We start from the raw sequence: 27,290 nt of genomic DNA, 5'->3' as shown, positions 1-27,290 counted from the left end.
TTACAAAAATTTCCGTGCACACCTCCACGCGAAATGGGGTCTCGCGCATATCTTGCGAAATGCGCATGACCACCCACTCCTCGTTGACGTCATTTTTGCCGCCTGTGCGGAAGCGTTGAGTATAAACAATACTGAACGCGCCATTGGCACCGCACGTTGAGTGCCATGCTTACCAAGCTCATGAGTTTGATCCCAGGGAACACACACAACAAATGTATACCTGCTTAAGTTGTAATGCGCTATAAGTTGCTTTGGATAGAAGTGTCGTATATGTAAACGGATAACAGCAATAACCATACAGTATATTTTATGTAGGCAGATATATGCGTGATGTTGTTTGAAAAGAGAGACAGATCTTGGAAATTTAAGAAATCCGCCCCTGAGAACAGATGTCGGCCTAGTTATCCTCTTTAAATGAAAGCTTTCAGGCACTAAACTGGCACAGGCGGCACTTTATTTCATCTTTCTAGCTTGTTTTCTTTTTTAACTGAAACTTGACAGAAATCTGAGATTGCGTATTATGCTGGAAAATCACAAAGTCATACATCAAAGAAATATGCGTTGACTCTTTAGGTCACTAATCCCTTACAAAAATTAACCATAATTTTACTTAAAGAGCATCTCTCAGGTTAAAGCACCTACGACTCAAAGCATACAAAATCTAAAATAATATTATAAATACACTGAGGCTTCTGGACTTGTTTTAGTAAGGAAATACTGTATTACTTTAGCATCTGAAAAATGCCAAACCGTAAGTGACCTAACGAGAGGAAGAGCGGTCAATTTAATCAACAATGGATCGCAATGACAGTGTGGATGCTGAGGAAATAGTAAATGTTTATTCATACTCGCATGATGGACCACAGCCATACAATTATGAGTCGGCTATGCAGCCAAGAGAGCAGGGACAGGCCAGGATTACACAGAACGGTCAAAGGAGACAAATAGAGTTGTGGTGTGAGGAGAACTAGTGGAGAACAGGACAAGTGTCTTGGCGAGAGACCAGTGTTTATAGATACATACATGTTTGCTAATGAGATATAACACTGTGCTCACATCACAACATCGCACAGATTATTATCATATATCAGGCAATAGCAAAGATAGTATTGGTCATCGTGTTGATACCAGTAACAGAAACTAGTAAGCGTGGAGCAGGTGTAATGTCACACTCTTTAACATCCGTCTACACTATCAGCGCAGGAGGCACTTTCCTGATACACTGTCTTGTTTAATAGTTGCTTGTGTGGGAAATGCATGGCTATGGTCACACTTGAGGAAGGTCCGTGTCAGTGCTGCTGGGAGTTGGATGCATACAGGCATTAATGGAGAATGTCACCCCCAGACTTCAGTGCCTGACTCTGCACCCAGGCTTTAAGGCGTGCTGTTTGAACCCATATACACTACAGATAGCATATATGCACTTTAGACCGTAGCATGGAGTCCCCGGTTGAAAAAGAAGTGCACCTAGTGTACTCAAAGTGCTCTATTTTCACATACTGTTTTTGTACTTACAGGTAAAATACAAAAATTTCTTCTTTAGTACTTTTTATGATGTTCTTAAAGTGATAGTTCGGCCATGAATATGAATATTACTCCATGATTTACTCACCCTGAGTTACATATGTCCATCCTTTTTCATACAAACACATATTCAGATATTTTTGAAAATGTCCTTTACAAAAGTAATCCACATGGCTTCAGGAGATGAATAAAGGCCTTTAAAGGGTAATCGATGGCTCATGGTCTGACTTACTTAATGATGTTTAGGAACTAACTGAAACTGCTAACCGTAGGATGGCTTTTCCTTCACAGGACGGACTATCTTGCCACTTTTGTGGAACCTTGTGTAGCGAACCGCATGACACACCTCACCACCATCAATGGTTCAAACATCTTTTCTGTTGGCATTGTGGTTAAAATGCAGCGAGTACAATTCCTAACCATTACAAGTTGTGCATATGTGAATAAACCCAGAAGTAAAAACAACATATAGAAAATTTGGAAAATATAGTGAGGGTTTTCTTATATAATTATTTAAGGCGACTTCTTCACTTTGTGACTAACAAGTGCCATTACTAATCAACAGAACAGAATATTCAAATAGATTACATTCCTAGTCCCTGTTAAAGGGAAAGTTCGGCCAAAAATGATATTAAACCCATGATTTACTCACCCCCAAGCTGTCCGAGATGCATATGTCCATCGTTTTTCAGACAAACACATTTTCAGTTATTGTAGAAAATATTTTAGATCTTTCAATTAATTAAATGTGAAGTTACGGGGTCCATGACCTTTAAGTCCAAAAAATGTGCATCCATCCTTCACAGAGGGAATCCAAACGGCTCCAGGATGATGGATAAAGGTCTTCTGAGGGTAATCCGCGCGGTGCTGTTGTAGAAATATCCACATTTGTAACTTTATAAACAAAAATAACTACCTTCCGGTAGCGCCCCCATCTTAGACTCCTCTGTATTCAGGAGAGAGTATTAGCGTAGTGTACGCACTTTTCTTAGTGACATATGACAAATTCGGAGGGCGGGAGCACAGAGCAGCAGCAGAGTAACCTCAGTACGCCGCGTAAAGTCTGATCTTGAATGCGGACGCGACTAAGATGGCGGCATTACCGGATGCGAGTTGTTTTGGTTTATAAGGTTTTAGGTGTGGATTTTTCTACAACGAAACTGCGTGGATTGCCCTCGGAAGGCCTTTGTTTGTCATCGTGGAGCCGTTTGGATTTATTTTGTGAAGGATGGATGCACACTTTTTGGACTTGAAGGTCGTGGACCCCATAACTTCACATTTGATTAACTGAAAGATCTAAAACATTTTCTAAAATAACTGAAAATGTCATCGTCTGAAAATGATGGACATATGCATCTCGGACGGCTTCGGGGCGAGTAAATCATGGGTTTAATATTATTTTTGGCCGAACTATCCCTTTAATAGGTTACACCAAGATAATACAGTTCTGCCATAAATTGTATTGTCAAGGTTTTCATTTTTATTTCAAGCTCTTTCAATGATGAAAGTTGAATGATGATTCAACTTTGTATTCATTTCTTAAAGCGGTATGCGATGCTGTTCAAACATTAACAATCTTTCAAAAAACAATTGCTTACTGCAAATTTAATGAAAGATGCTGTGTATTAGTTTCAGAAAGTGCCTGTTATAGGCAACCTAAAAATCAGAGCAGAGTAGGGTCAATGACAAAAACGGTTTGGTAAGATGAGAAAAAAATTGTTTTAAAAGCATGCATCAGGTTTATTTAAATGCACAGTGTATGTATGTTAATTTTATGCAATAAAAATGACATTTGCACCATTTTTATGAAAGTTAAGACTGAATGGACCTGAAAATGTCAAATGGTGTAACCGCCAATTGTGCCAAAGAAAGAGAAATATTACATATTGTATCCACTTTGATGACATGTAATCATCATCAAAAAAAAAAAAAAACTTTTTAAAATATAATTTTAGTAGTTATTTTAAAATGTAAATTTGAATACGTTTTTGTATTATTTGTCCTGTAATATGCTGAAAACAGATCTGTTTCTAAATAATCTTTGACAAATGATGTAAAAATGTATGTTAAAACTACATGATTATATTTTATTCCACATTTTTATGAATATATTTATATTTTAATTAAAAAAATTCTTGTTACACCAATTGACACAAACGGGTTACACCACATTGACATTTTTGCAATTATTCACAAAATATTCTTTCAAAATGAAATAAAACAGAAATATTAGACTTGGTCCTCAAAAAAGAGAATCTATTCAAGCAATTTGCTAATTTGCTGAAAATTTTAATCCTTTTACATTTAATCTATCCATACGGACACAAAATAAGTAACGTCATGCCATTGACCCGTAACCTCCCAAAGGTGGGGTTAAGGCGACTGAATCTTTGAAAGGCTTTGCACGAATCGTTAATGACAGTGTTTTCTGACCTTGCAAGCATTAAAACATGTTGTTGGGGATTCTTTAACAATATTAGGAAGCTAAGAAATTAGACCCGACTGGCACTTTAAGTTGGGGTTACATGTGTGGATGCTGCCTACTAACGGTCTGCATGTGTAATTGCACGTCGACACAGACGACGACGCAGAAGTATATATGAAAACTGATGCGTATGCATACTGTTATGTCACATCAATAATGAGCCCTTTATGCTGTGGTGTCAGACCGTCTAACTCACATTAGATGGGTGATAAGTGTGTTTGATAACATTAACTCTTTCCCCACAAACAGAAAATGCTTCCCTGCCAATGACGAGTTTTTCCGACAATACGTATTTCCGCTATTATACCCCAGGTAGTGCTCTTACCCAACTTATAAAACCCGGAAGTATTCCCTTAGGGCAAACAGTTCACACTCCATGTATGTTTTGAGAATTACTCTGAATCTAATCTCTATCAAAAGTCCTTCAAAAAAAATGATTATCTCAGCTTTTTGCTCAAAATTTGGCATTTTTGAAGAAACCTATTTTCCGGACTTAGTTGCACTTTTTTCATATTTTGACGGGTCCTGGAACTTAAAGTCAGGTGCGACTTATACATCAAAATTATTTCATATGAACCAAGAGAAACCATTACAGTCTACAGTCGCGAGAGTCTGCTTTATGCTGCTCCTGTATTTATGTAATTCAATGGATTCAGTGATGCAGAATGCCTTCGGGATCTTTTTGAACTTGATTTGGTTAAAGGGATAGTTCACCCAAAAATGAAAATTCTGTCGTCATTTACTCACCCTCATGTTGTTACAAACCCGTATGAATTTCTTTGTTCTGATGAACACAAAGAGAGATATTTTGAGAAATGTTTGTAACCAAACCGTTCGTGGACCCCATTCACTTCCATAGTATTTTTATTTCCTACTGTTGAAGTGAATGGGGTCCATGAACAGTTTGGTTACAAACATTTCTCAAAATATCTCCCTTTGTGTTCATCAGAACAAAGAAATTCATACGGCTTTGTAACAACATGAGGGTGAGTAAATTATGAAAGAATTATCAGTTTTGGGTGAACTATCCCTTTAATTTAGCCTATTCAGCCTCTCAGGTATGTTCTGTATGCTATTGTGCATCATGTAAATAACTGTTTATGTTACGCTAACATGTACGGACACCTATTTAGCCTGCTGTTCTGTGCTATTGTTTAGTTGAATAACTTACCTTTCCAGATTAAATGTCTGTTCTTCGGCTTGGACTTTGTGAAATCATTTTCTAAATAAATTTGACCTACACTGCGACTTAAATATGTTTTTTCCTCTTCAAAGTGCATTTTTGACTGATGCGACTTATACTCCGGAGCGACTTTTAGTCCGGAAAATACGGTACTCATATTTGAGAGAGAACAGATTGATGAAACGGGGTCTGTTCTTTTATTTGATATATTGTATGTTTATATATTTAAAGAAGAACATTTTCATTAAACTTTTGTGAAAATCATAAAAAATGCTGGCACTGGCAACTTTTTTTAAAACCCTGTTGCGGAAAGAGTTAACTTACCTGGACAAGTCAAAGGTCCAAAACCTTGTTGATTCTGTCCTCAATCAAAGAGTAAGTGCCATATTTCACAATGGCCAGGAGAATCTGACCTATAAATGTCAAAAACAGTTTCATTCAGACATTTAAAGGCGGGGTGCATGATCTCTGAAAGCCAATGTTGACATTTGAAATCACCTAACAAACACGCCCCTACCCCAATAGAACCTTCTTTTGATAGACCCGCCCCACACATACGCAACTCAGATAACGATGTTGGTTAATAGACACACCCCTTACTGCTGATTTGGACAATAACAGGTCAACTACTTGGTGATGGTGGTCTTATGTCGTATCAGATAGGTTTATGTGAAATATAAGCTTAACTTATGGAATATCATGCTAGCCTTTTATTATGCCTGTTGCTGCTTTTCTAAAATCGAAGAAACCTGTAAGATTTGTGTAATTACAGTCGAAAAAGATATAAAAATATCCGCCCTTTCTCATATAAATCTGCCAGTTTGGCAACAGCAACCCTATAGTAGATACTTCTGGATCCGATGCAGAGTGAAAAGAGCTTGTGAAGTGGATGTGGTCCATGATTCAGAAGCAGTGTACTTCAGATGAGTTGTTGGCAGTCTTGCTATAATCTTGAGTTCTATGCTGCCATCTAGTTTACCGCCCCCGTGTGTTTCTCTATCTCTCCTCATCTGCTCATTCGTTCCGCATTTAACTACAGTCACAGGTTGCTGTTCCAGCGTACTGCAGATGTCTGAGTCAGCAGCTACTGCAATCAAGCTAAGAGATGGAAAGACTGAGATTCACTGTGTCATGTGTTAAGAGTGCTGTTAAATGAAAGTGTCTTTGAATGAGCTGAGCTTGTGCTGAACACATCACATTGATTCAGATTACAGAAATGCATCTTCACTGACAGCTTTGAGAGCTCCATATGGTGGTGACTGCTGAAGATGATTCTTCCGGGATGGTCCTGATGTTTCATTGCTTTAACATCCCTGTGCACAGATCAGTCAATAATCTCCAGGAAACTCTATTTTTGTTATTCCCAAGCATTTACACATGTTTTTCTTTTTTCATTCCCCACTTTCTAACATGATGTCTAAGAGCTAATGCAACTGTGACATTTTGTCACCTTGGGACTATAGTCAAGTTATGACTGCCATCAGTATCAGGCTTGCTTTCTTCTCTTGTCAGAGGATTTATATCACTCATCTCTCTCTCTCTTTCGCTCTCTTTCTATCAATCTCTCTCTCTGCAGTTGCCTAAACAGCAGCAGAGTAGTTCTCTTTGCTGAGGTAGCATTTCTCTCTATCTCTCTCTCTCTCGTTCTCTACATTCATGTCTCCCTCTCTCTCTTTCTCTACATTCATGTAGTCTTTTCACGTTTGTACTGCATTTCAGTATTTCCCTCTAGAACTTTATGAAGGTCAATGTAAAGTCAATGTTAAGCCTTTTTTACATGCGTTGGGTGTATTACATAATGTCTCCAGTCCAATCCGTTATATAATATATAAATATGTTATTTTACAAGCAACACTTAAGGTTTTGGTAAGAAACTTAAGTTTGGGACTCAATTTCCAGTATATATTGGTCCTAATGCAAAACCTCACTGTAAAAAAAATCCTTGTTGCACTTAAATTTTTAAGTTTAATCAACTTAATTTCAAATAATTTCAACTTTCTTGAATAGTAAAGAATTGCTATAAATTATATAGAAAGTTTAAATAACTCAAGCAAATAAGTTATTTCAACTTCATTTCTATAATTTATATCAGCTATCAATTCAAGTTGATTAAACTTAAAAAATTAAAGGGCCCCTAACCTAGGAGTTTTCAGCAACTGGGGCGAAAGTACGTAGGACGAAAGTAACAAAGCGATTTTCTTCGAGTCCTGATAACATTTGCATCACAAACTATGACAGCATCTTTAGCACACAAACCCTTCACAGACATGACAAATATTGCGCTATTTATTTACTCACTGTTTTCCGTGTAGATTCAGAAAGATTTTTTCAACCATGATAAGTAAATTCCTAAAGCGGTAATTTTTTATACTAATGCGTTGTGTTTCTGGTTTCATGTGTTACAGTACTGATAAATCTACAGGTTATTTAGTGCTCTAACACAACCTAAAGGCTGTTTCTCAATATGCGTTCTTCAGCGATCTTGCGTCCTCGTGTCCTCGCTCTACGTCATCATTAACGGTCGAAGTTCATTCCAATTCTCAAGAACGCAAGGACAGAGGACGCATGAAAATACCCGGATGTGTTCTTGATATCGAGGATGCATCGTGTGCAGACTTGCTGAAATCGCTTAACGCCCCAGAAGTCATTGCGGCAAAACTTCCGAGTTCGTTCTTCCAAGGTCGCCTGGCAAGACCGATCTCCACGAGGACGCAAGTCCGTTCTTTGCGTTCTTGGAATTGAGAAACAGCCAAAGTTTGACTTCTCAGAGTTTTTCAAAATAATGGTAAATCGTGTTTAAATGTCAGAAGATCCTGTCGGGACGAAAGTAACATTTGTTACTTTTGTCCAGCTGCTAATACTGTTGTATATGTTTAAAATTTACGTTATTCTAATTTGATTTAATTTAATTTTCATAGTGTTCAAACTGTTGAAAACAATTGTATTCTCAACAATTTAAGTTTGTACGGTTGCTTTTGAAACATTTGATAAAATTGAAATTTAAAATGAAAATGTAGTTTCATTATTTTTTACATAGATAAATGACAAAACATGTTTGCAGTTACATATTAATGAGGTCATAGTCACGTATATTAACTAAAAACAAGTGTAACACAAAAATCTATCTTGTTCTATTGTCTTATTTTAATCCCAGCTGACAGGGTCAAAAGTAACAATGCACTACTTATGTTCAAAGTGAAATTGTACTGAAGTCGTTTTACATTTGTTCAAAATTCCACCTGGTATTGATAGACCACACTTGTGAGTTACTGACCATAGCAAACCCTCCTCTGCCCTAGTCGCTGGTATCCCCAGAATGTGTCTGTAAAGTTTCTGCTTAAAATATACCACAGATCTTTCATTATACGACATTGAACATGGCCATTTGTGGCTGCAATAAAAAACGCGCTGTGATTGTGTTTCTTTAAATGCAAAGAAAGCTTCTCTTCTCCTCCCCGTATGCAAAACAGGGGATACAGCACATACACACGTGCTTTGGGCTACATCAAAACATGTGTCTCTGGCAGAAGGTTGAACTAGAGTCTGTGAGCGGTTATGGTTGGGGCGTAAACAATGTGACATCACATTGATAGGGGATCCCTAACAGCCATATTTGTGTGACTGTTGCGGTTTAAAGATGATAACACAAAGAAAGATGGATTTGTATAATAACAGGATGTTTTTGCACACACACTGGCGACTCATTTTCTGCTAGAAACACATTTAAAAGTGCATTTTTTAGGTTAGGGGGGCTTTAAGTGCAATAAGGTATTTTTACCATAAATGATGCAGTAAATGGTAAACATACGGTTTTCAGAAAAAATTCTCAATCACATAAACCTTTTCCATGGAAGTAAATATTTGCAAGTAAATATTTGAAATCATTAAATAAAGTGTTTGCCGAAAAACTTTACACACAGCTTGAAAATCTACACTATTAAGGCAGAAATCTGTGTCTTTGTTTATAAAAAAATTGTAATTGCTGAACAGTAAGTGCTGTTCCAACAATGGAAGAACTGATTTTATCCTGCCTACGTCTATTCTGATGTGACCGTAAAATTTAATGTATGACAGCTGATTCTGATTCCCCTGTCATACAGCAGGTAGTGTCTGTAACAGGACTCTGATGTGGTGTCATGATGAATTATATTTTGATATGAAATTCAATTTAGGGGATAGGAGGTGGACTATGTACAGTATGTGCACTTCTGTAAAAGCTTGTACAATAGAGGTACATTTTCACAGTGCCAAATGGTACATTTATACGGTTACTTTTATCCAAAGCATCTTTGATCAGATCATGTATTTCCAATGCGTTGGTGTTGTTACTGTATCATCATACTCATAACATTCCTCTTCCATCTCAATGTCATCACAAACTAAACCCATTCTTATAAACATAAGCAGTAAAAAACTTGTAATGTATAAAGAATGCAGATAAATAGTTAGACAAGTTATATTCAGATAAATGAGGTACTGTGTATTTGGGAGAGAAAGACCAATGAGATCAATTTATTATTGCAGATTAGTCCTGAGCTTCTGTAGTTAGCCACATCCATCTAAATGAATGGCTTTAATACACAGTATGACAAAAATGCATAAAAACTTGGAAGAAGAGTTTGATGTTTGTACGATTTGAATGTTTTGTTTTACCTGTAGATTTGTAAAATGTGTTAAACACCATTAAAATAATGTAATATGCTGCATATTGACAGATCAACGATAGCAACGTTTTTGGAGATGTTCATTAAGTTTGGAGCAGATGATAGGAATAAATGTGTACTTAATAATATTCAGTTCCCGTAGGGGAACAGAACAAATTTGCAGTGCAAGTTTATGGCGCAATTTGAGGCAAACCTTAAAATAGCAGGAGCTCGGGAAAAAGAGCAGGTCTCTGGAGATTCTCCAGTCCTGCACATCGGAATAATATACCTAAATCAGATTATGTGTCTTCCGCTCCTGTCATTTGTGCTTTTTTTATTTGTAGTCAAGTTTTTTCCCAAAAGGAATTGCAGACCAGGAACTAATAACTAATTTCCTCCCTTCCTCTTTCTCCCTCTCTCAGATGGCAAGGTATATGCCTTGGGCGGGATGGGAGCAGACACGACCCCTCAGGCCTCTGTAAGAATTTATGAGCCAACAAAGGACCAGTGGCTACACCTCACCTCCATGCCGACCCCTCGATATGGAGCTTTTTCTTTCTTGCATGGGAACAAAATTTATGTTCTTGGTAAGCAACTTTATTTCACATGTTCTGACTTTTAATCAGGGTATGAAATGAAATGCATAGCATCGGCTGTATAAATCTGAATAAAGAACAAATATATAATTATACGATTTTTAGACGATAAATCTGCACAGTAATGTTGTTTCTTTGCGTTACCTGAATCCATAAAATCTCATTTCCAGGAGCAAATAAAAAAGTTACACATTTTTTATGAGATTTCAGACTTAGGCATTATTTTCGAGGCACAACACTCATACATGAAGAAGTGGTGTTTTCTCTAGAGGGACTTGGCAGATGGTGTGCTGGACTAGCCAGTAATTATAATATATCTTATTTTTCTGTGTCATAATATTCTCCAGGAGCAGCAGATGTGGGAATAACACATGGTAATTGTACTAAGGCTGCTGCATTTCTCAGCGGAAGTTCAGAGAAGATCTTAACAATGTCACAAATTGTGCTCTCAGTGATTACAGTGTGTGTTTGTAACCACTGGTCTGATGAGCATGTGAAATAAGTGTGTTCGGTCTTGTTTTGGCAGGTTTGTCTTTTTACTGACCTCTTGGACTGAGACACATCCTGTTTAGATCTCTCTTTGACAACTCATTAAAAGACTACTTCTCCGAAACACACACACATCTAGTTTCACATACTGAAGCAAGACCTTTATGTTGCAGCAGAAAGTCTGGACTCCACAGCAGCTTTCATTTGACCAAGAGGTCTGATATATAAACCAACAAATCACTAATAATTTGGGGCAGTTTAATAAAGGACATAAAAACCGCAACATACGGTTCGTCTTTCTTGTACAATTTAAACAATCAGATGACGATTTCGAAATAGCAACCTGTAACATAGACTGCTATTGTTTTTATAAACGGTTTCAGCAGTAATAACATAAACAAGCGGCTTTCATGGTCAACACGTAACTTCCGGTAAACTCCGCTAAGAATAAATAACAACAAAGTACTTTAAACATAGTTTTTTTATATAACAAACAAAATAAGCAACACGTCGATTACTTAGGAAACCAAAACATTTGTTATTTTTGACGAGGTATTTGTTCAAGAGTTCAGTTTAGCAACTAGTCAGACCATTAAAAAACTTAAAACGGAAGTAAAGTTCGGACCAGACGCGTATCGCGTCACCGCACGTGCGTCCGATGAAACCGTCTATATAAAGCTAATTTAATACAAATTACTAAGTAAATAGGGTTGTAATGCTATTTCGCGATACACACTACCCTTACGGAAATTAACCATGGTTTTATTGTGGTATTGATTACTATAATCAAAACCATGGTTTTACTACACTAACCATGGTTTAACTGTGGTTTTTGAAAACCATGATTGTCAAAACCATGATTATTTTGTGGTTACCATGGTTTTACTACAGTAACCATGGTTTTTTGGTTTTAACTGTAATAACACCATGGTTAATTTTTGTAAGGGTATAATACATGTCCGGTATCGATTCTGAATCGCAAGGATGGTATTATGCACAACTATTTAATGTACTACGGCTATCGATAAGTCCTTATCAATCTGAAATCACTGTTAGTTTGAGTCGTTTATAACGTGCATTTGAAAAAGCAACACTTGTCAAATATAATCATTATAAATATTCTTTATTGTCATGAAAATACCTGTAAATGTTTGAAGATATTAAGCGATATGCTTACACATTTATAGAGCTGCCTGTGTAATGGTACTTTGTCTGCGGCGCATATTGAGTTTCTGGATGAGAGCGCCATCTGGCTTTTGGATGTAGCGGCATTTCACCGTAGTTCATTGAGAAGCATAGAAAGCAGAATCGCACGATGAATCTTTACTTTTACGACCTCCATAAAAATTCTAGAGCAATTTTCCTGTTTTTAGCCAAACTCAGAGAAAAAATGTAATACCATCCAAAAGCAAGTGTCTGTGTTTGAACGCAATATCTTTTGAAAACGCAGTTCTTTTCATGTTTTGGTCGTAAGGTCATACTAACGTGCATACAGTATTGTTCAAAATAATAGCAGTACAATGTGACTAACCAGAATAATCAAGGTTTTTAGTGTATTTTTTATTGCTGCGTGGCAAACAAGTTGCCAGTGGGTTCAGTGGATTCTCGGGGGGCAAACGGGACCCGGCATTCGTGATGTGCACGCTCTTGGGGCTGTGCAATTTGGCAATTAGTTGGAAGGGGTGTGTTCAAAAAAAATAGCAGTGTCTACCTTTGACTGTACAAACTCAAAACTATTTTGTACAAACTTTTTTTTTTTCTGGGATTTAGCAATCCTGTGAATCACTAAACTAATATTTAGTTGTATGACCACAGTTTTTTAAAACTGCTTGACATCTGTGTGGCATGGAGTCAACCAACTTGTGGCACCTCTCAGCTGTTATTCCACTCCATGATTCTTTAACAACATTCCACAATTCATTCACATTTCTTGGTTTTGCTTCAGAAACAGCATTTTTGATATCACCCCTCAAGTTCTCAATTGGATTAAGGTCTGGAGATTGGGCTGGCCACTCCATAACATTAATTTTGTTGGTTTGGAACCAAGACTTTGCCCATTTACTAGTGTGTTTTGGGTCATTGTCTTGTTGAAACAACCATTTCAAGGGCATGTCCTCTTCAGCATAGGGCAACATGACCTCTTCAAGTATTTTAACATATGCAAACTGATCCATGATCCCTGGTATGCGATAAATAGGCCCAACACCATAGTAGGAGAAACATGCCCATATCATGATGCTTGCACCTCCATGCTTCACTGTCTTCACTGTGTACTGTGGCTTGAATTCAGAGTTTGGGGGTCGTCTCACAAACTGCCTGTGGCCCTTGGATCCAAAAAGAACAATTTTACTCTCATCAGTCCACAAAATGTTCCTCCATTTCTCTTTAGGCCAGTTGATGTGTTCTTTGGCAAATTGTAACCTCTTCTGCACATGCCTTTTTTTTAACAGAGGGACTTTGCGGGGGATTCTTGAAAATAGATTAGCTTCACACAGACGTCTTATAACTGTCACAGTACTTACAGGTAACTCCAGACTGTCTTTGAACATCCTGGAGGTGATAATTGGCTGAGACTTTGCAATTCTGGTTATTCTTCTATCCATTTTGATGGTTGTCTTCCGTTTTCTTCCACGTCTCTCTGGTTTTGCTCTCTATTTTAAGGCATTGGAGATCATTTTAGCTGAACAGCCTATCATTTTTTGCACCTCTTTATAGGTTTTCCCCTCTCCAATCAACGTTTTAATCAAAGTACGCTGTTCTTCTGAACAATGTCTTGAACGACCCTTTTTCCTCAGCTTTCAAATGCATGTTCAACAAGTGTTGGCTTCATCCTTAAATAGGGGCCACCTGATTCACACCTGTTTATTCACAAAATTGATGACCTCAGTGATTGAATGCCACACTGCTGTTTTTTTGAACACACCCCTTTCAACTAATTCAACTAATTGCCCAATTGCACAGCCTTAAGAGCGTGCATATCATGAATGCTGGGTCTCATTTGTTTTCTGAGAATCTACTGAACCTACTGGTAACTTGTTTGCCACGTAGCAATAAAAAAATATACTAAAAACCTTGATTATTCTGGTTAGTCACATTGTACTGCTATTATTTTGAACAATACTGTATATTGTAATTCCTGCATCCCATTCATTAAGACATAGATGTTTTTTCTATTCGGCAGAATAAAAAAATTCAATCAAGATGAGCCAAATCTCGTACACTGTTAAGTGGGTCGCACACTGGACGCTTCAGCTCAGCGCTGCGTCGAGTCGCGTCTAGGACACCTCTGAGGTAGCGTACATGGAAAGTGCACATTAAATAGCACAAGCTTAGTCAGATAGCGTCTACTTCAAAATGCTAAAAAAATATGTTAGCAGCCAATGTTAATTGATAATGATTTGGGACAAATATGATGTTATTTAATGTTAAACTATGTGAGTGGCACTCTGTGGCGCGAGAGGGAGTTGAGCAACTTCCGGAGTCGTAGCTGAGCTCTGCGGACAGGTGCCACCTGTCGGCTCCGGTGTGCGTACACTCATTTAAAACAATGTGTTTGATTCAGGGGGCATGCAGCTAGTGAGGAGATGTTTGCTGTATGTAACAAAAATGTTTTATGGCCTAAAACGCTTGAATCCGCTTAGAGCGCCTTTAAGACTTATTTTTGTCCACTCTAGAATGATGATGTTAATAAATTAAGATAATAAACTGCTATTAATCATAAAGCAAAATTTAAAACATAAAAAACACGCCTATCCAGAGCACGTTGTCTTCTGCAATGCCCCAATGCACCTCTCACTCACACCCCTGGAATAACCTGTGAATTTGTGTCATGTTCGAATTTGCACATGAAATCACAGACTTCATGGGGGACACATTGAAACTCAAGCGTCATTTGGAAAACTTATCCGGTCCGAATAGTGCTTTAGAAAAGCATTGTCAAAATATGTACCCATGCTATCGCTCAAAAAGGTTTTAATTCGTACCACATAAGGTACAGAAATGTATACATTTGGTACCAAAATGTATCTCTGAGATACTTATATGTCTCTTTGAGGTAATAATGTGCACCCTTTCGTACCAATTTGTACCTCTGGGTTAATAGTTTGAACTATTTAGGTGCAGAGCATGGAATTATGCTGGTATATGCTGGTTTGGTGCTGGTTTAGCTGGTGCTACTGTAATGCTGGTGCTGATGCTGGTTTAGCTGGTGTTCACTAGCAAACCAGCACCAAAACACAACATATGCTGGTCTTGCTGGTATGCTGTTTTTTTCAGTACATATCTTTATCTTTTTTTCTTGCCACGGAGAAAGAGATTTGTGGTGTTGACTTAAGATGGTTTAATTAATAATTATTAGGAAGCAAGATACAATAATTTTTTTCTCAGCGGTTGGACTCACTTACACCGCCTCTTTGTATGCTATCCATGCTTTTTTCTTCTCTATTTCTCTCTTTTTCAATATAACTCAAAGGACTATTCACCTTCGTGTTGCTTGCCATGCTTTAGGTAAACAATGAGACTTAAAAAGTTTTGCAGAACCGCCATCGAGGATCTTTTGCCTGGCGACAGCATGAAGTTACGAAACTTAATTTTGTTATTTGTCGGTGGGGGCATTGAGACCACAAATAGAGCTGTACCACAATCACATTAGGGCCACATATGAAGAATGAATCCTTATCACAGATGCTCATTTACTTCAGACTCTGTTTGGGATGCGCCCCGCAAGGTCTATCATTGAGCCCAGACACTCGATCACAAATCACCCAGACGCACCATGCTGTCTACCAAAATAAGATCCCCACTGTGTGTGCTAATACTGTTACCGCTGGTGCAGACATGAGAGATATGTGACCTCATTCGTATGTGAACTAAAATAAACATTCTTGTAGAGTTTAAAGCTGTTTGAAGATTTATTTGCTTGCTGTTGGTTTCAGTAAAGGAATGAAATTCACCTGGCAGAGTCTGCGACCTAAATCTTAACACATTCACTCTTAAAAATAAAGGTGCTATAAAGGGTTCTGTGTAGTGATGCCATAGAATGTTGGTGGCACAATTGTTCGATGGCAAAATTGTGTAAAAAAAATCAAAAACAAAGTGTCTTTAAAAGCTTACTTCCTTCCACCACATGAGCCTATATGACAGGTAACCCTTTCAGTTTATTTAATGTATGTGACAAAAGCGGGAAGAGCAGCAGACTGAGAAATAGCATGATATATCCATCAGGATATGTGTTAAAAACAAATTGGTATCATCTGAACTATTAGTTGGTGGCAATAAGTGCACTATTTGTGCACTTATTCCTGTTAAACAGTGTTAAAATGACAAGCTTTCACTTAAACAGCCGAAACAAAAGAGGAGAGCGGTCACTAATGATTGATCTATATGTTGTCATTTATCATAATACTAATGTGCTTGTTTTAACTCATTCCCAGCTAGCGTTTTAAAAAAAGTTGCCAGCCAGCGCCAGGATTTTTTTATGATTTTGTCAAAAGTTTAATGCCTTCCGGAAAATGTTCAAATGAAATGGTTGCTTCCGGGTTTAATAAGTTGTGTAAGAGCGCCACCTGGTGGATAATAGCGGAAATACGGATTGCCGGAAAAATTTGTCATTGGCAGGAAAGCGTTTTCTCTTAATTGACGAGTTAACTTGTCAATGGCGGGGAAAGAGTTAAATGTCTGTGACATGAATAAACAAATATAGACATAGTGTTTGTGATGTCACCTGTAGCTTTGTGAAGAGCATTTTTGAAGCCTGAAATTGGCTGAGCTTGTCGTCGCCATCTTGGCAGCGCATCACTCGTGGATAACCAAAAATGGGCAAAGAGACGAGACGTGGGTGGAGCTGAGGTGCCTGTTTGCTTAAACCACACCCACCTGGCTCGACGATAGCAAGGATATTTAAAATAAAATATCAATCAGCCAATCAGCAACTGGAATCCACAGAATCGGCAGGTCTTGTTCTGACCTGGTTCTAACAAGACCTGAAGGCGTTGCAAATATGGCGCAACTTCCTTAAAAGGACTTTGATGGTAGTGACATCAGCGGCAGTTAACCTGTCACCCAAGTGGCCATGCCCGTAATTATGCAGGACTTTAAGGCTTAATATATTTTAAACGGAGTAGTTACAAAAATATTCACCCCCTCACAGTTGTCACGAAGCTTGTCAAAATTAGCACTTTTTGTACCAGGCCGTAAACATGGGGGGTCTATCGGATTGACTCCCTTTTGTAGCCAGTCTTTAGCGGCCAGTCGATGAATTCCAGTTTAAGGGACGATTCACATTCGCATGTTATACCCGCTCAAGTTCGTTATTTCAAATGTAGGCGCGCAGGCTGCGTGCTCATAATGGAAGTGACGTGCATGCTGTGCGTCAAGATCGTTTTTTCCAGGCGCGTCCACACTGCATCTCAACTTGTCAGAATGCTGCAAGCGCACCGCAGGTCATGTGACAAGAACCAATCGATAGTCGCATTTTCCGTGCAGTTGTATACGCGAAATTTGAACCGCCCCTTAGTCACTTCCTTGTTGGCTTCATGATAGGTTGCCCCTTGATAAACACACAATACGTTTAAAAAGAGCTTTAGGTTAAACTAGCCCCCTTTACTAATTCTAAAGAGTGAAGCGGTTTCCGTGGCGACACTGGTTCAATATTGAATGGCTGGAACAGATTGGAGAACCAGAAAGAACTGTTAAAACTGTGAACTGTGAAAGAACGCATCTGTCGAATTTTAACTTTTTTAATTTCAGGGAATTTTTGCTGATTTTTTTAAAAGGATGTGAACATAAAAGTGCAACATTTATCAGTGGCAATACAATTAAACTGGCAAAAATCTTCAGCAGACCCTCTAGTCCTGCCCCGAACTTAACTGCTATTGGTTGCTACCACAAACTGTGTAAACATACACTTATCCATTCAATCATTCCTTGTTTTCTAAATCCCATTTTATTGACTGTCAATGTAATATTTTTTTGATAGTTTATATTTATTTGTTGAAGATGCACAGAACCCGTCTCTCTTCAGATCTCTCTGCGGATGCTTCTGATGCCAACACACACACGCAGTCACGTTTAGCATGTGAGCGTGTGCCATCACTCAGCTCTGTATCTCCTTTCTACACACGTCTCCTTTGAATTCACTCGTGTATGCCCTATTCCTCTCAGCTAATTCTTCACAATTTTGACCATGGAGGCTTTAATGATTGATGGCAAGAAGCTTAAAGACTTGAAGAAAGGTAATTGGTTGAGTTCAGGAAAGGTCAAGAGAACAAGCTCAGTTGAAATGGGCTGCAGTAACCTCATTGGCCCACATCTCAATTATGAACGCCGGCCTTCTATCTGACTCTGACACGCTTTTGTTCACCGCATTTCCATTTCTGTCCACCTTTCTCTGTCTTTCTGACACATTGTTCTTCAAATAGGTTCCCATTTCTGTGTATATTTTTCCTGGCTCTCTGTTCTTTTGTCCCGGAGGGCCTTCAGTAATGCCAAAGCTGGGAGGAGATCAGTCACATTGTGAATTCATAGAGGCAGCTGGAGAGAATGCAAAAAATTGAAGGCGTGTCTGAAAACGTGACAGCATTTGTTGGTTTCTGAGCTCTTGAATACATAGCGGTGATACGCACCAACAGTCGTGCTCTTCTTGTTTTCTATGGAGGATTTGGTTGCTTGTTTATAGTGAACCATTTATATTTATGCATTTGGCAGATGCTTTTTTACCCAAAGTGACTTACAGTGCATTCAAGGTATACTTTTTATCATTATGTGTGTTCCCTGGGATCGAGCCCACAACCTACTGGATTTTGTGCAGTTCTGGACCCAAAATTTTACATCCAAAATTGCCAATGTCTCAAAAATATTGTTTTGTATAGTTTTTTGCATCTTTCCACATATAAGCATGTCTGCTGTAATGTGTATGTGTATATACGTGTGAGTTGCATCTGTGCCAGAGACATAATAATGAAACAGGCTGTCAGCCTGTCTGAAGAGACCAAAACATCGTCAGTGAGCTGTGTGCCATGTTGTAATCGCACACACATTGACTTCCAGCAGGGACAGACGCAACACATACGTGACAAACTGACTGAATCCTATCTTAGGGACACACACATACCCTCTCACCCTATCTCCGTCTTTCCCAAACAGCCTCTCACCCACTTTTTCCTCGTCCAACAGGTGGACGGCAAGGCAAGCTGCCAGTTACCGCATTCGAGGCCTTCGACTTGGAGATGAAGAGCTGGACGCGGTACCCGTGCATCCCCAGCCGAAGAGCTTTCTCCTCATGCGCTGCTACCGACAGGGCCTTCTTCAGCCTGGGAGGACTTCAGCAGCCCGGGCCCCATAACTTTTACTCCAGACCTCACTTTGTTTCCACTGTGGAGGAATTCGATTGCGAGCAGGGTAAGCACATTGAAGATTGTGGCTGTGTCCCAAATCTAAGGCAGCTGACCATGTGAGGCAATGACTTCGACGGCATGAAGGCAGATCCGGGAAACGCATTCGGACAGTCTTCATAGACAGCATAACGGAATTCTGAAATATAAACAGCGCCTTTGTGATAACTAATCCCATATTTGAAAACTGCAATATTAATTTCTCGCTTGCAAAGTTGTAAAAAGCAGTGGCGGAGTGTCATGTGTTGCTTGCGTTTTCAAAATAAGTGTTTGTTGCGTTGTGTGAACCATGTGCATCACATGTTTTGTCAAAATAAGTGCCTGCTGCACACGTGTCAAAACCGTTTATGATAAAAGAGACGCTCACGTTCACAAAATACACGCACGACACTTCCTTAACAGTAAACTCTGATTACACATGAGATTATGCGAGTATCTGGCAAACGTGATGAGCGTCTCTTTTATCATAAACCCTTTAGACGCGTCTGCAGCAGGCCCGTGGTTTGACAAGACACGTGATGCACACAGTATCTCCCGACACACAGAACACATATTTTGAAATAAGGAACCACATACATGACGGGCTACATACATGTTGTGACAAACTTTGCATCGAGCATACACGAAAAAAGAAGTCACCGGCTGCCACTGGTAAAATGTAAAAATTTGTTCTTCTTTCTGCCACGCTCTTGGCCGCCTTTTTTTTCCCGAACTCGACCAGATTCGACCAGTCACATTCGCCTTCATGCCTCCGAATGCTGCCTCTGAAGGCAGCATTTTAGAGATTTTGGATGCAGCCTATGTCTCTCATAACGTCTCCTGCTTTCTTCCTAAACTAATTTAAACAAAGGTTTATGGACAAAACGATACATAAAAGAAACATGAGCATAGAAATATCTGCTCATATACACTCACCTAAAGGATTATTAGGAACACCTGTTCAATTTCTCATTAATGCAATTATCTAATCAACCAATCACATGGCAGTTGCTTTAATGCATTTAGGGGTGTGGTCCTGGTCAGGACGATCTCCTGATTATTATTTTTAAATAATAATGCCCTGCACAAGGGAATATTACAAAGTAGTGACACATTTTTATATCAGAACTTTATTTTCCTGATTTAGCAAATGTTTTTGACATTACAAATATTTTTTGACAATAACCGGGTTTGGTCAATAATCTGGACCACAGATCTGAATGCTGACATATTTTGCTACTAAGTCACCCCACCTCTCTCTTTTTCCTCTCTTTCTCTCTCGCTCTCTTTGGTTTGTTGCTCTGAACTTGCGCTATCTGACAGCTCCCTTAAATCTCTTCATCTTCACTCTCTGACTATTGAAGGAAGATTGATGTGTTGTTGTGTTCACTGTATTAACATACAGCACTGAAGGGTGGAAATATATTTGTTTCAGAATTTCACTGCATAACAGGAAGGAGTTTAACATTTACTCCCTGCTGACTATTTTTGTCCTATTTGAAATTGCCTAGTCAGTGCCTCGGTCTTAAAATATATATGTTTAATCCATTTTCCATGTTGTGGGAGCTCAGCAGAGTGTACGGTACAGTCCTTATCTTCTGTGGAGCACAGATATAATGAATGCTACGAGAGTACATACCGTAGATATCAGAAGGCAGCTTTAGATTATCTTGACCAACCAATACAACATCCTACAAGCTGCTAAAATTGCTTCAGGCTATCAAAATAAAATGCTCTGCAGTAGGCATAAAAGTAAACAAAATAATTTATCAGAATCTGGGATAAGAGAGAAAAATATGTAATTCATTTATGTCATTGTTAAACACATGGATCCATGTGAAACTGATGCAAAATACAAAAGCCACTTGAAATCTAACAAAAATTTAATTAAAACTTATAAATAATAAGTTTTTTTGGGTTTTCCTCCATTGCTCTCCAACCCATATGGCATTTAATTAAAAAAGTAATTCTCTTTATTTAAAGCAATTTTCCCATCCCTAAAGTACCAGTCAAAGAGCTTTTAATTGCTCCAACAATAAAAACAACATTCTCTCATCTCCACATAAATAGAAAAAAACCCCACAGGCCCCAGGTTCTTATCACAAAGATTTGTGTTGTTTATTCATCTTCTGTCGCTTGCTATTTCTTTTCTGTTTGCCATTTAGTGTGCATTTGCCTTATACTCTTTGTCCGGCTCAAACATAGACTGATGTCTGATCTTTACTCCACAACCGAGGGTCATTTTCACTCACCTCTTCAACTATGCTAGCCTGAATATATATTAAACCTCTCTACACTACTTTCCTATCCATTACACCCAGCCTAAGGGACCAAAAGAAAAGGATAAAATTAGAAAAAGATCAATACAAAAGTCAAAAGGTTTCTGGATGTCTAAACACGGAGTCACCTATTTGCCTTTTCCGTGAGATAGCTGGCTTTTAAATGGAGTGGAGATGGAGGAGGAGGGGTTGAAATGTTTTGTACTGGTGATGCCTATAAATGTTAAAGGAATAGTCTACTCATTTTCAATATTAAACTATGTTATTACCTTAACTAAGAATTGTTGATACATCCTTCTATCATCTGTGTGCGTGCACGTAAGCGCTGGAGCGCGCTGCGACACTTAGATAAAGTTAGAAGTGACCAAACACATCAACGTTTTTCCTATTTAAGACGAGTAGTTATACGAGCAAGTTTGGTGGTACAAAATAAAACGTAGCGCTTTTCTAAGCGGATTTAAAAGAGGAACTATATTTTATGGCGTAATACTGTAGCACTTATGGGAGTACTAAGACTCGGCGCAGTAACACCCTCCCTCTCCCATTATGAGAGGGAGAAGGGGAGCGGACTTTTCAGGCAAGTCGAAGTACTCCCAAAAGTGCTATTACGCCATACAATATAGTTCCTCTTTTAAATCCGCTTAGAAAAGCGCTACGTTTTATTTTGTACCACCAAGCTTGCTCGTATAACTACTGGTCTTAAATAGGAAAAACGTTGATGTGTTTGGTCACTTCTAACTTTATCTCTTATTGGTACCATTGAATGAATGGGGCTAAGCTAAATGCTATCGAAGTGTCGCAGCGCGCTCCAGCGCTTACGTGCACGCACACAGATGATAGAGGGATGTATCAACAATTCTTAGTTAAGGTAATAACATAGTTTAGTGTTGAAAATGAGTAGACTATTCCTTTAAGGTTTGTATTTGTATTGATGTTAAGGTTTTCGGTTGGTAGATTCTGTGATTACATGGTCTGCATAAAGCATCTTTTTAAGGCCACTCAAAATGCTAAGAGTGTCGTCAAAGTCCCTTTAAGGTCACAAATTATGTCAATTTTTACAAGATGTAGTAAAAGCCTCAGGTGTGCCTAGAATGTGTCTGAGACGTTTCAGCTTAAAATATCCAGCAGATCATTTGTTATATCATGTACAAAATGTCCCTATTTGAGTGGGAGCAAAAAAAGCACTGTTTCTTGTGTGTACTGTTAAATGCAAATGAGCTACAGCTCCTCACTCCCTTACCAACAGTCTGGCTATTTTTACATGAATGCAGTTACCTTTTAAAACGCATTACTTTTGCCACGTTAACGCCTTTCATTTACGCTACACCACCGTTTAAACTGAGACGATCGTAAACGCTGAAGACCCTGTTTTAGTTTGAGAACTCTGCGTTTGCGCTGCAGTGTAAATGAACATAGACGGAGTCTTGTGTAAACGAACAGCTGATGTTAACGTGACAGCGCATCATTTTCAAAGTAAAAATTATTTTTATTCAGGTAAATGGAGGTTTGCAACGGAGTTTTGCCAAAAATAGTAAAGATCTACCAACCAGCTATTATAAACGCTATATCTGATTGTTTTAACATGTTTGTTTTATATTTATGTTTGAGTATTGTTGGGTTTGAATATTGTTGTAATGTTGTTTATGTTTTGTTTAAATTTAGTTAGCTTATTATGAAAGATAGACTGTAATTTTAAACGCCATATAGGGGTTGTAAAGGCCAATATGAAGGGAGAATTGTAATGGGTGCTACTTTAAAATGAATTTCGTTTCATATCATTTGTCTCTTAATTTTAATCGATGTTTTGTTGATAAGTTTTGTGAATATAAATTAATAAAAACAATAAAATCAACGTCATATTTATATTTAATGCTCGTTTAGCCGATTGCGCTTTTTGCTATTTCTGTGTTACTAGCGGAGGACACTTTTAAAAATTAACGTCATATAAATTTGTATTAATTTATTGCACATTGAACAGCGACAGGTATAAGGGAAGATAAGTTATTTGGTGTTTTTCTGAAGAATACAGTCAGTTCGTACGAAAATTTTCAAATGAACTATAAGATCATAAATATGAACTGCGAACAATGAACTATTATAAATATAGCAGCGTGAAATGGCTAAAGAGGACCTCTCTACATTAAAGCAGTAAGCATTTCTGTAGGCTAAAGCTATACTTCACCTCTTATTATGTATTATTGAAGTTTGCATTTGCTGGAATGTATTTTTGTTTCAAGTTCGCTACTGTTTAGTACTGTTCACTTGAATGCTTCCTTTTTAAATCATAAAGACCTTTCTGTTTGGTGGTTTATAACATCAACATTAACCTATTAATCATATTAATATGTTGTAGGTGGGAAGTTAGAACAACATAAGACTTTCCCAAACACATTTTTATAGGTTCAAAAATAGTGTCTTTTGTAGTTGCCGGCAAAGGATCCAGGAATGAATTTTTGTCAATATCGCACACCCCTAGGCTGCACAAATGGGCAAAGGTTAGCTATTATTAGAGTAATAAGTTATTTTACACTTTTATGCGCATGTCCAGTTACGTGTTTGGTCATGTTTCATGCGTTTATGGTCGTGTATAGTGTGGATGAAGATTCTATTTTTTAAGTTCCAGTATAAACGAGGATCGTTTCCATTTTAAAATGCTGTTTTAAAACGAAAATGCTCAAATGTAAACAGGGCCAGACAGCGTTTTCGGTTAAAATAGATCTGATTCCTATAAATACAGTCTTGAGACATTAGCGCTACAATGTGCTAACCAACACATTTAGAAAAGCTTTTGGTAAAATTAACCAGTGTGTCAGTGGCTGTAGGTGGAGCTTTATCAATGTGATGTCACATTAACAATAGAATCAAAACGGCATGTATAATAAGACTGCTTTGGTTTAATGGAGATGGAGTGGTTAATTTTTTTTATTTCAAGTAGCTTGGCTCTTCCTTTGCTTTAGCGACTATAATGAGTGTTGCACTTTCCTACATTTATAGTAATAGCACTGCAGCATCTTGTTTATTGTCTTTGCTGTAGTGTAAGATATAGTGGGTGGAACGTAAGAGATGGGGCCAGGCTGTAACCTGCCCAGTTTTACGATTTAATCAGGTACATTTGCATGTAAATGCCCAGTTCCAGCCGCAATTTGCAGAATTGATGGAAGCCATTGTGTTGCGCTCTGATACTGTGTGCTGTAAGCGTGTATGAACACAGGACGACATGTGTATGGGTGCTAGCGTGAACCCTTCTTGTGTAAGTGGCAATCACTAATTCCATTATCACTTTCTTTATTACAGTCGAGGCCGAGGAGAAAGCAGTCCGTTGTAATTACCAACCCACGTTTATGGCCTATTTCCTCAATTACACATTACTGCGCTCTAATCTCTCTCTATTCAACACATGCAGAACATGTGTTGGTGCATTTCGGGCTTTTAAAATAGACGATGCTTCTTCTATAAGACTCGTGAATTACAGCTTTGATGGCACCAAAATCTGGCACATAAATATTCCTCCAAAAAGCATTATGTGTAATGTGTCCACTGGTCTTTCTCAAATGCAATGTGACCACATGTGTGAGACATACACCACTATGTAGGACATTTGTTGTGTCAGTGGTGAAATATACAGGTCAGGGGTGCTAAAAATTGAACAACATATTTCTGACCAACAATTAAGCCTGACATCAACTGTACTATACATTTGATTTCTTAAGCTCAATTTACAATAATAAACACCTTTTTTTAAGGTCATTTTAATCATTATTAAAATCGTTAATTATCAATAATAAAAAAGTAGTTGTCAACGAATTTCATTATCGATTTGTTGGTCTGTGACGTCACATTCTTTTCTTTACCAGGTCCGCAGCCTTTCGGTGGAGTTCTGAACTGGGCTACTTTTAAACTGTTACTGCAGGTTAATGTTTTTCTGTGGGTTAGAGATGGAAGTACTTGGTTTCATAAGTTGTTGGTATTTGGCTGTGAATAGTCATTAGGAAGCTTTCGAACTAGTTTTAAATAGTCATTGAGCTGGTTTTGTTATGCAAATCTGGCAACCCTAACAGGACAATGCCGGAATCAAAAGCGCAAAATAATCCTGGTTAATAAATGCTTAATTTCGTCCTTTAATATAAATAAGTTTGTATTTGTTTAATTGTTGTTGGGTTTTCATAAAAATAGTAATAAACCACAAGCATCTGTTTTAAAGTAAAGGGGAAATTCAAGTTTTTATTGCTGTAACAAAATTTTATATGGCTTATTTATTTTGTTAATAACAAAATGTTAATTCTTATCAAGGCCTAAAGTTAAAATGAGTTTAATAATCTGTGGCAAAATGTCCTCACCAGCACATCCATTTCAATTTGTTTTGTTTATTTATACAGTGTTTCCCACAGGATTTTGAGAGACTGTGGCTGTGATGACGTCACATGCTGATTAGCATATGACTATTTGATCGTCACATTATATAGCATTTATATTTAGCTGTAACAAGGGGAGTAAATGTTTATGGTTTTTATCCGATTAGTCGATTAATTGGGGGGGGGGGGAGTCTCCCAGATTAATCGATTATGAAAATATCACAGCTGTAGATTGATGATTTTTTTTTTTAACCTAAAGGTGGGACTTCTTATTCCAGAGCGGCCATATTAAGCATTGCATTGTCCCCTATAGCAGTGGTTCCCATCCTTTTTCACTTCAAGGCCCCCTAGTTGCCCACAACAATATTTGAAGGCCCCCCACTCACTCCATTTTTTCCAAATAAAATTAACTAGAGCTTGGAATGGCTAGACAGATGTATATTCTCTACTAAAATGGCCAAAAAAAGAAGATTTTATTTTAATGCTTGTTTTGTCCAATTTTTTATAATTTTAAGTCATCTTTAGGCCCCCTTGGAAATCTGCTGAGGGCCCCCTGTGGGCTCCGGCCCCCTGGTTTTAAAACACTGCCCTATAGGAGTGTTCAATCTTGATATATTCAATGTTTTTGCTACTATTGCTGCAATATACATGTATGTATATTGTGCATAGTATGTAGGGATGCTCCGATCGATCGGCCGCAGATCAGTTTTGGCCGATAACAGCATTAAATGACCCAGTCTCATAAACTGATCTTTTGATTTTCTAATAATAATAATATGTGCAATTTGCGCATGCATATTTGGATTTTTTGCCTTTACAGAGATATGTGTATTTTCTATGAGGACGCACTCCGGTAAACCGCGCAATGCGTCTTTACATCCCCTATCAAACAGCGTATACAACAAATTTATTGCGGACAATTGCATCATTTTCCTCACAGCTGCTCTTGTCCCCATACACCCGACACGCGCGCACACACAGCAGCCTGTCATCAGTGCATGTGAACAGAGCGATCGCTCTCACTTCTTAACGTGGGTTCACACCAGCCGCGTTTGATGCGTCAAATTCGCATCTACCGCGTCTTGTTTGCCGCTTTAACATTTTGAGTTTACTTTCTTCATTCGTGCGTAAAAGCCGCGCGTGAAATTCTAGTCATGGAGAAATGTGTGTTATGGGAGGGGCTTCTGTGACACCGCTCCCTTCCTGTAATCAACCAGACGCACGTCAACACATCTTTACATTGACTTTACATTGATATCACTCGCGGTTGACGCCTGTACCACGGCTGGTGTGAACGCAGCATTAAGGCTACAGTAACCTAATTCACCTCTCAATAAAATCACTCTCTGCTCTTGACTAAGGAACTGTTA

General features: G+C 38.2%; 1 protein-coding gene across 2 annotated transcripts in view; it reads left to right on the top strand.

The window, feature by feature from the left end:
• klhdc8b (kelch domain containing 8B) overlaps positions 1 to 27,290 on the top strand; it is a 154,282-nt gene that overhangs the window by 94,734 nt on the left and 32,258 nt on the right. For both annotated transcript variants that reach the window (XM_055188122.2, XM_055188120.2), the window contains 2 exons: positions 10,258 to 10,422; positions 19,093 to 19,317. In XM_055188122.2, coding sequence (XP_055044097.1) covers positions 10,258 to 10,422; positions 19,093 to 19,317 — 390 coding nt within the window. The remainder of the gene's footprint in view (positions 1 to 10,257; positions 10,423 to 19,092; positions 19,318 to 27,290) is intronic.

This window comes from Misgurnus anguillicaudatus, chromosome 13 (assembly GCF_027580225.2).
Source record: "Misgurnus anguillicaudatus chromosome 13, ASM2758022v2, whole genome shotgun sequence".
NCBI classification, from domain to species: domain Eukaryota; kingdom Metazoa; phylum Chordata; class Actinopteri; order Cypriniformes; family Cobitidae; genus Misgurnus; species Misgurnus anguillicaudatus.
Note: the sequence above shows the minus strand (reverse complement) of the source record. Positions and strands in the feature narration are given on the sequence as shown.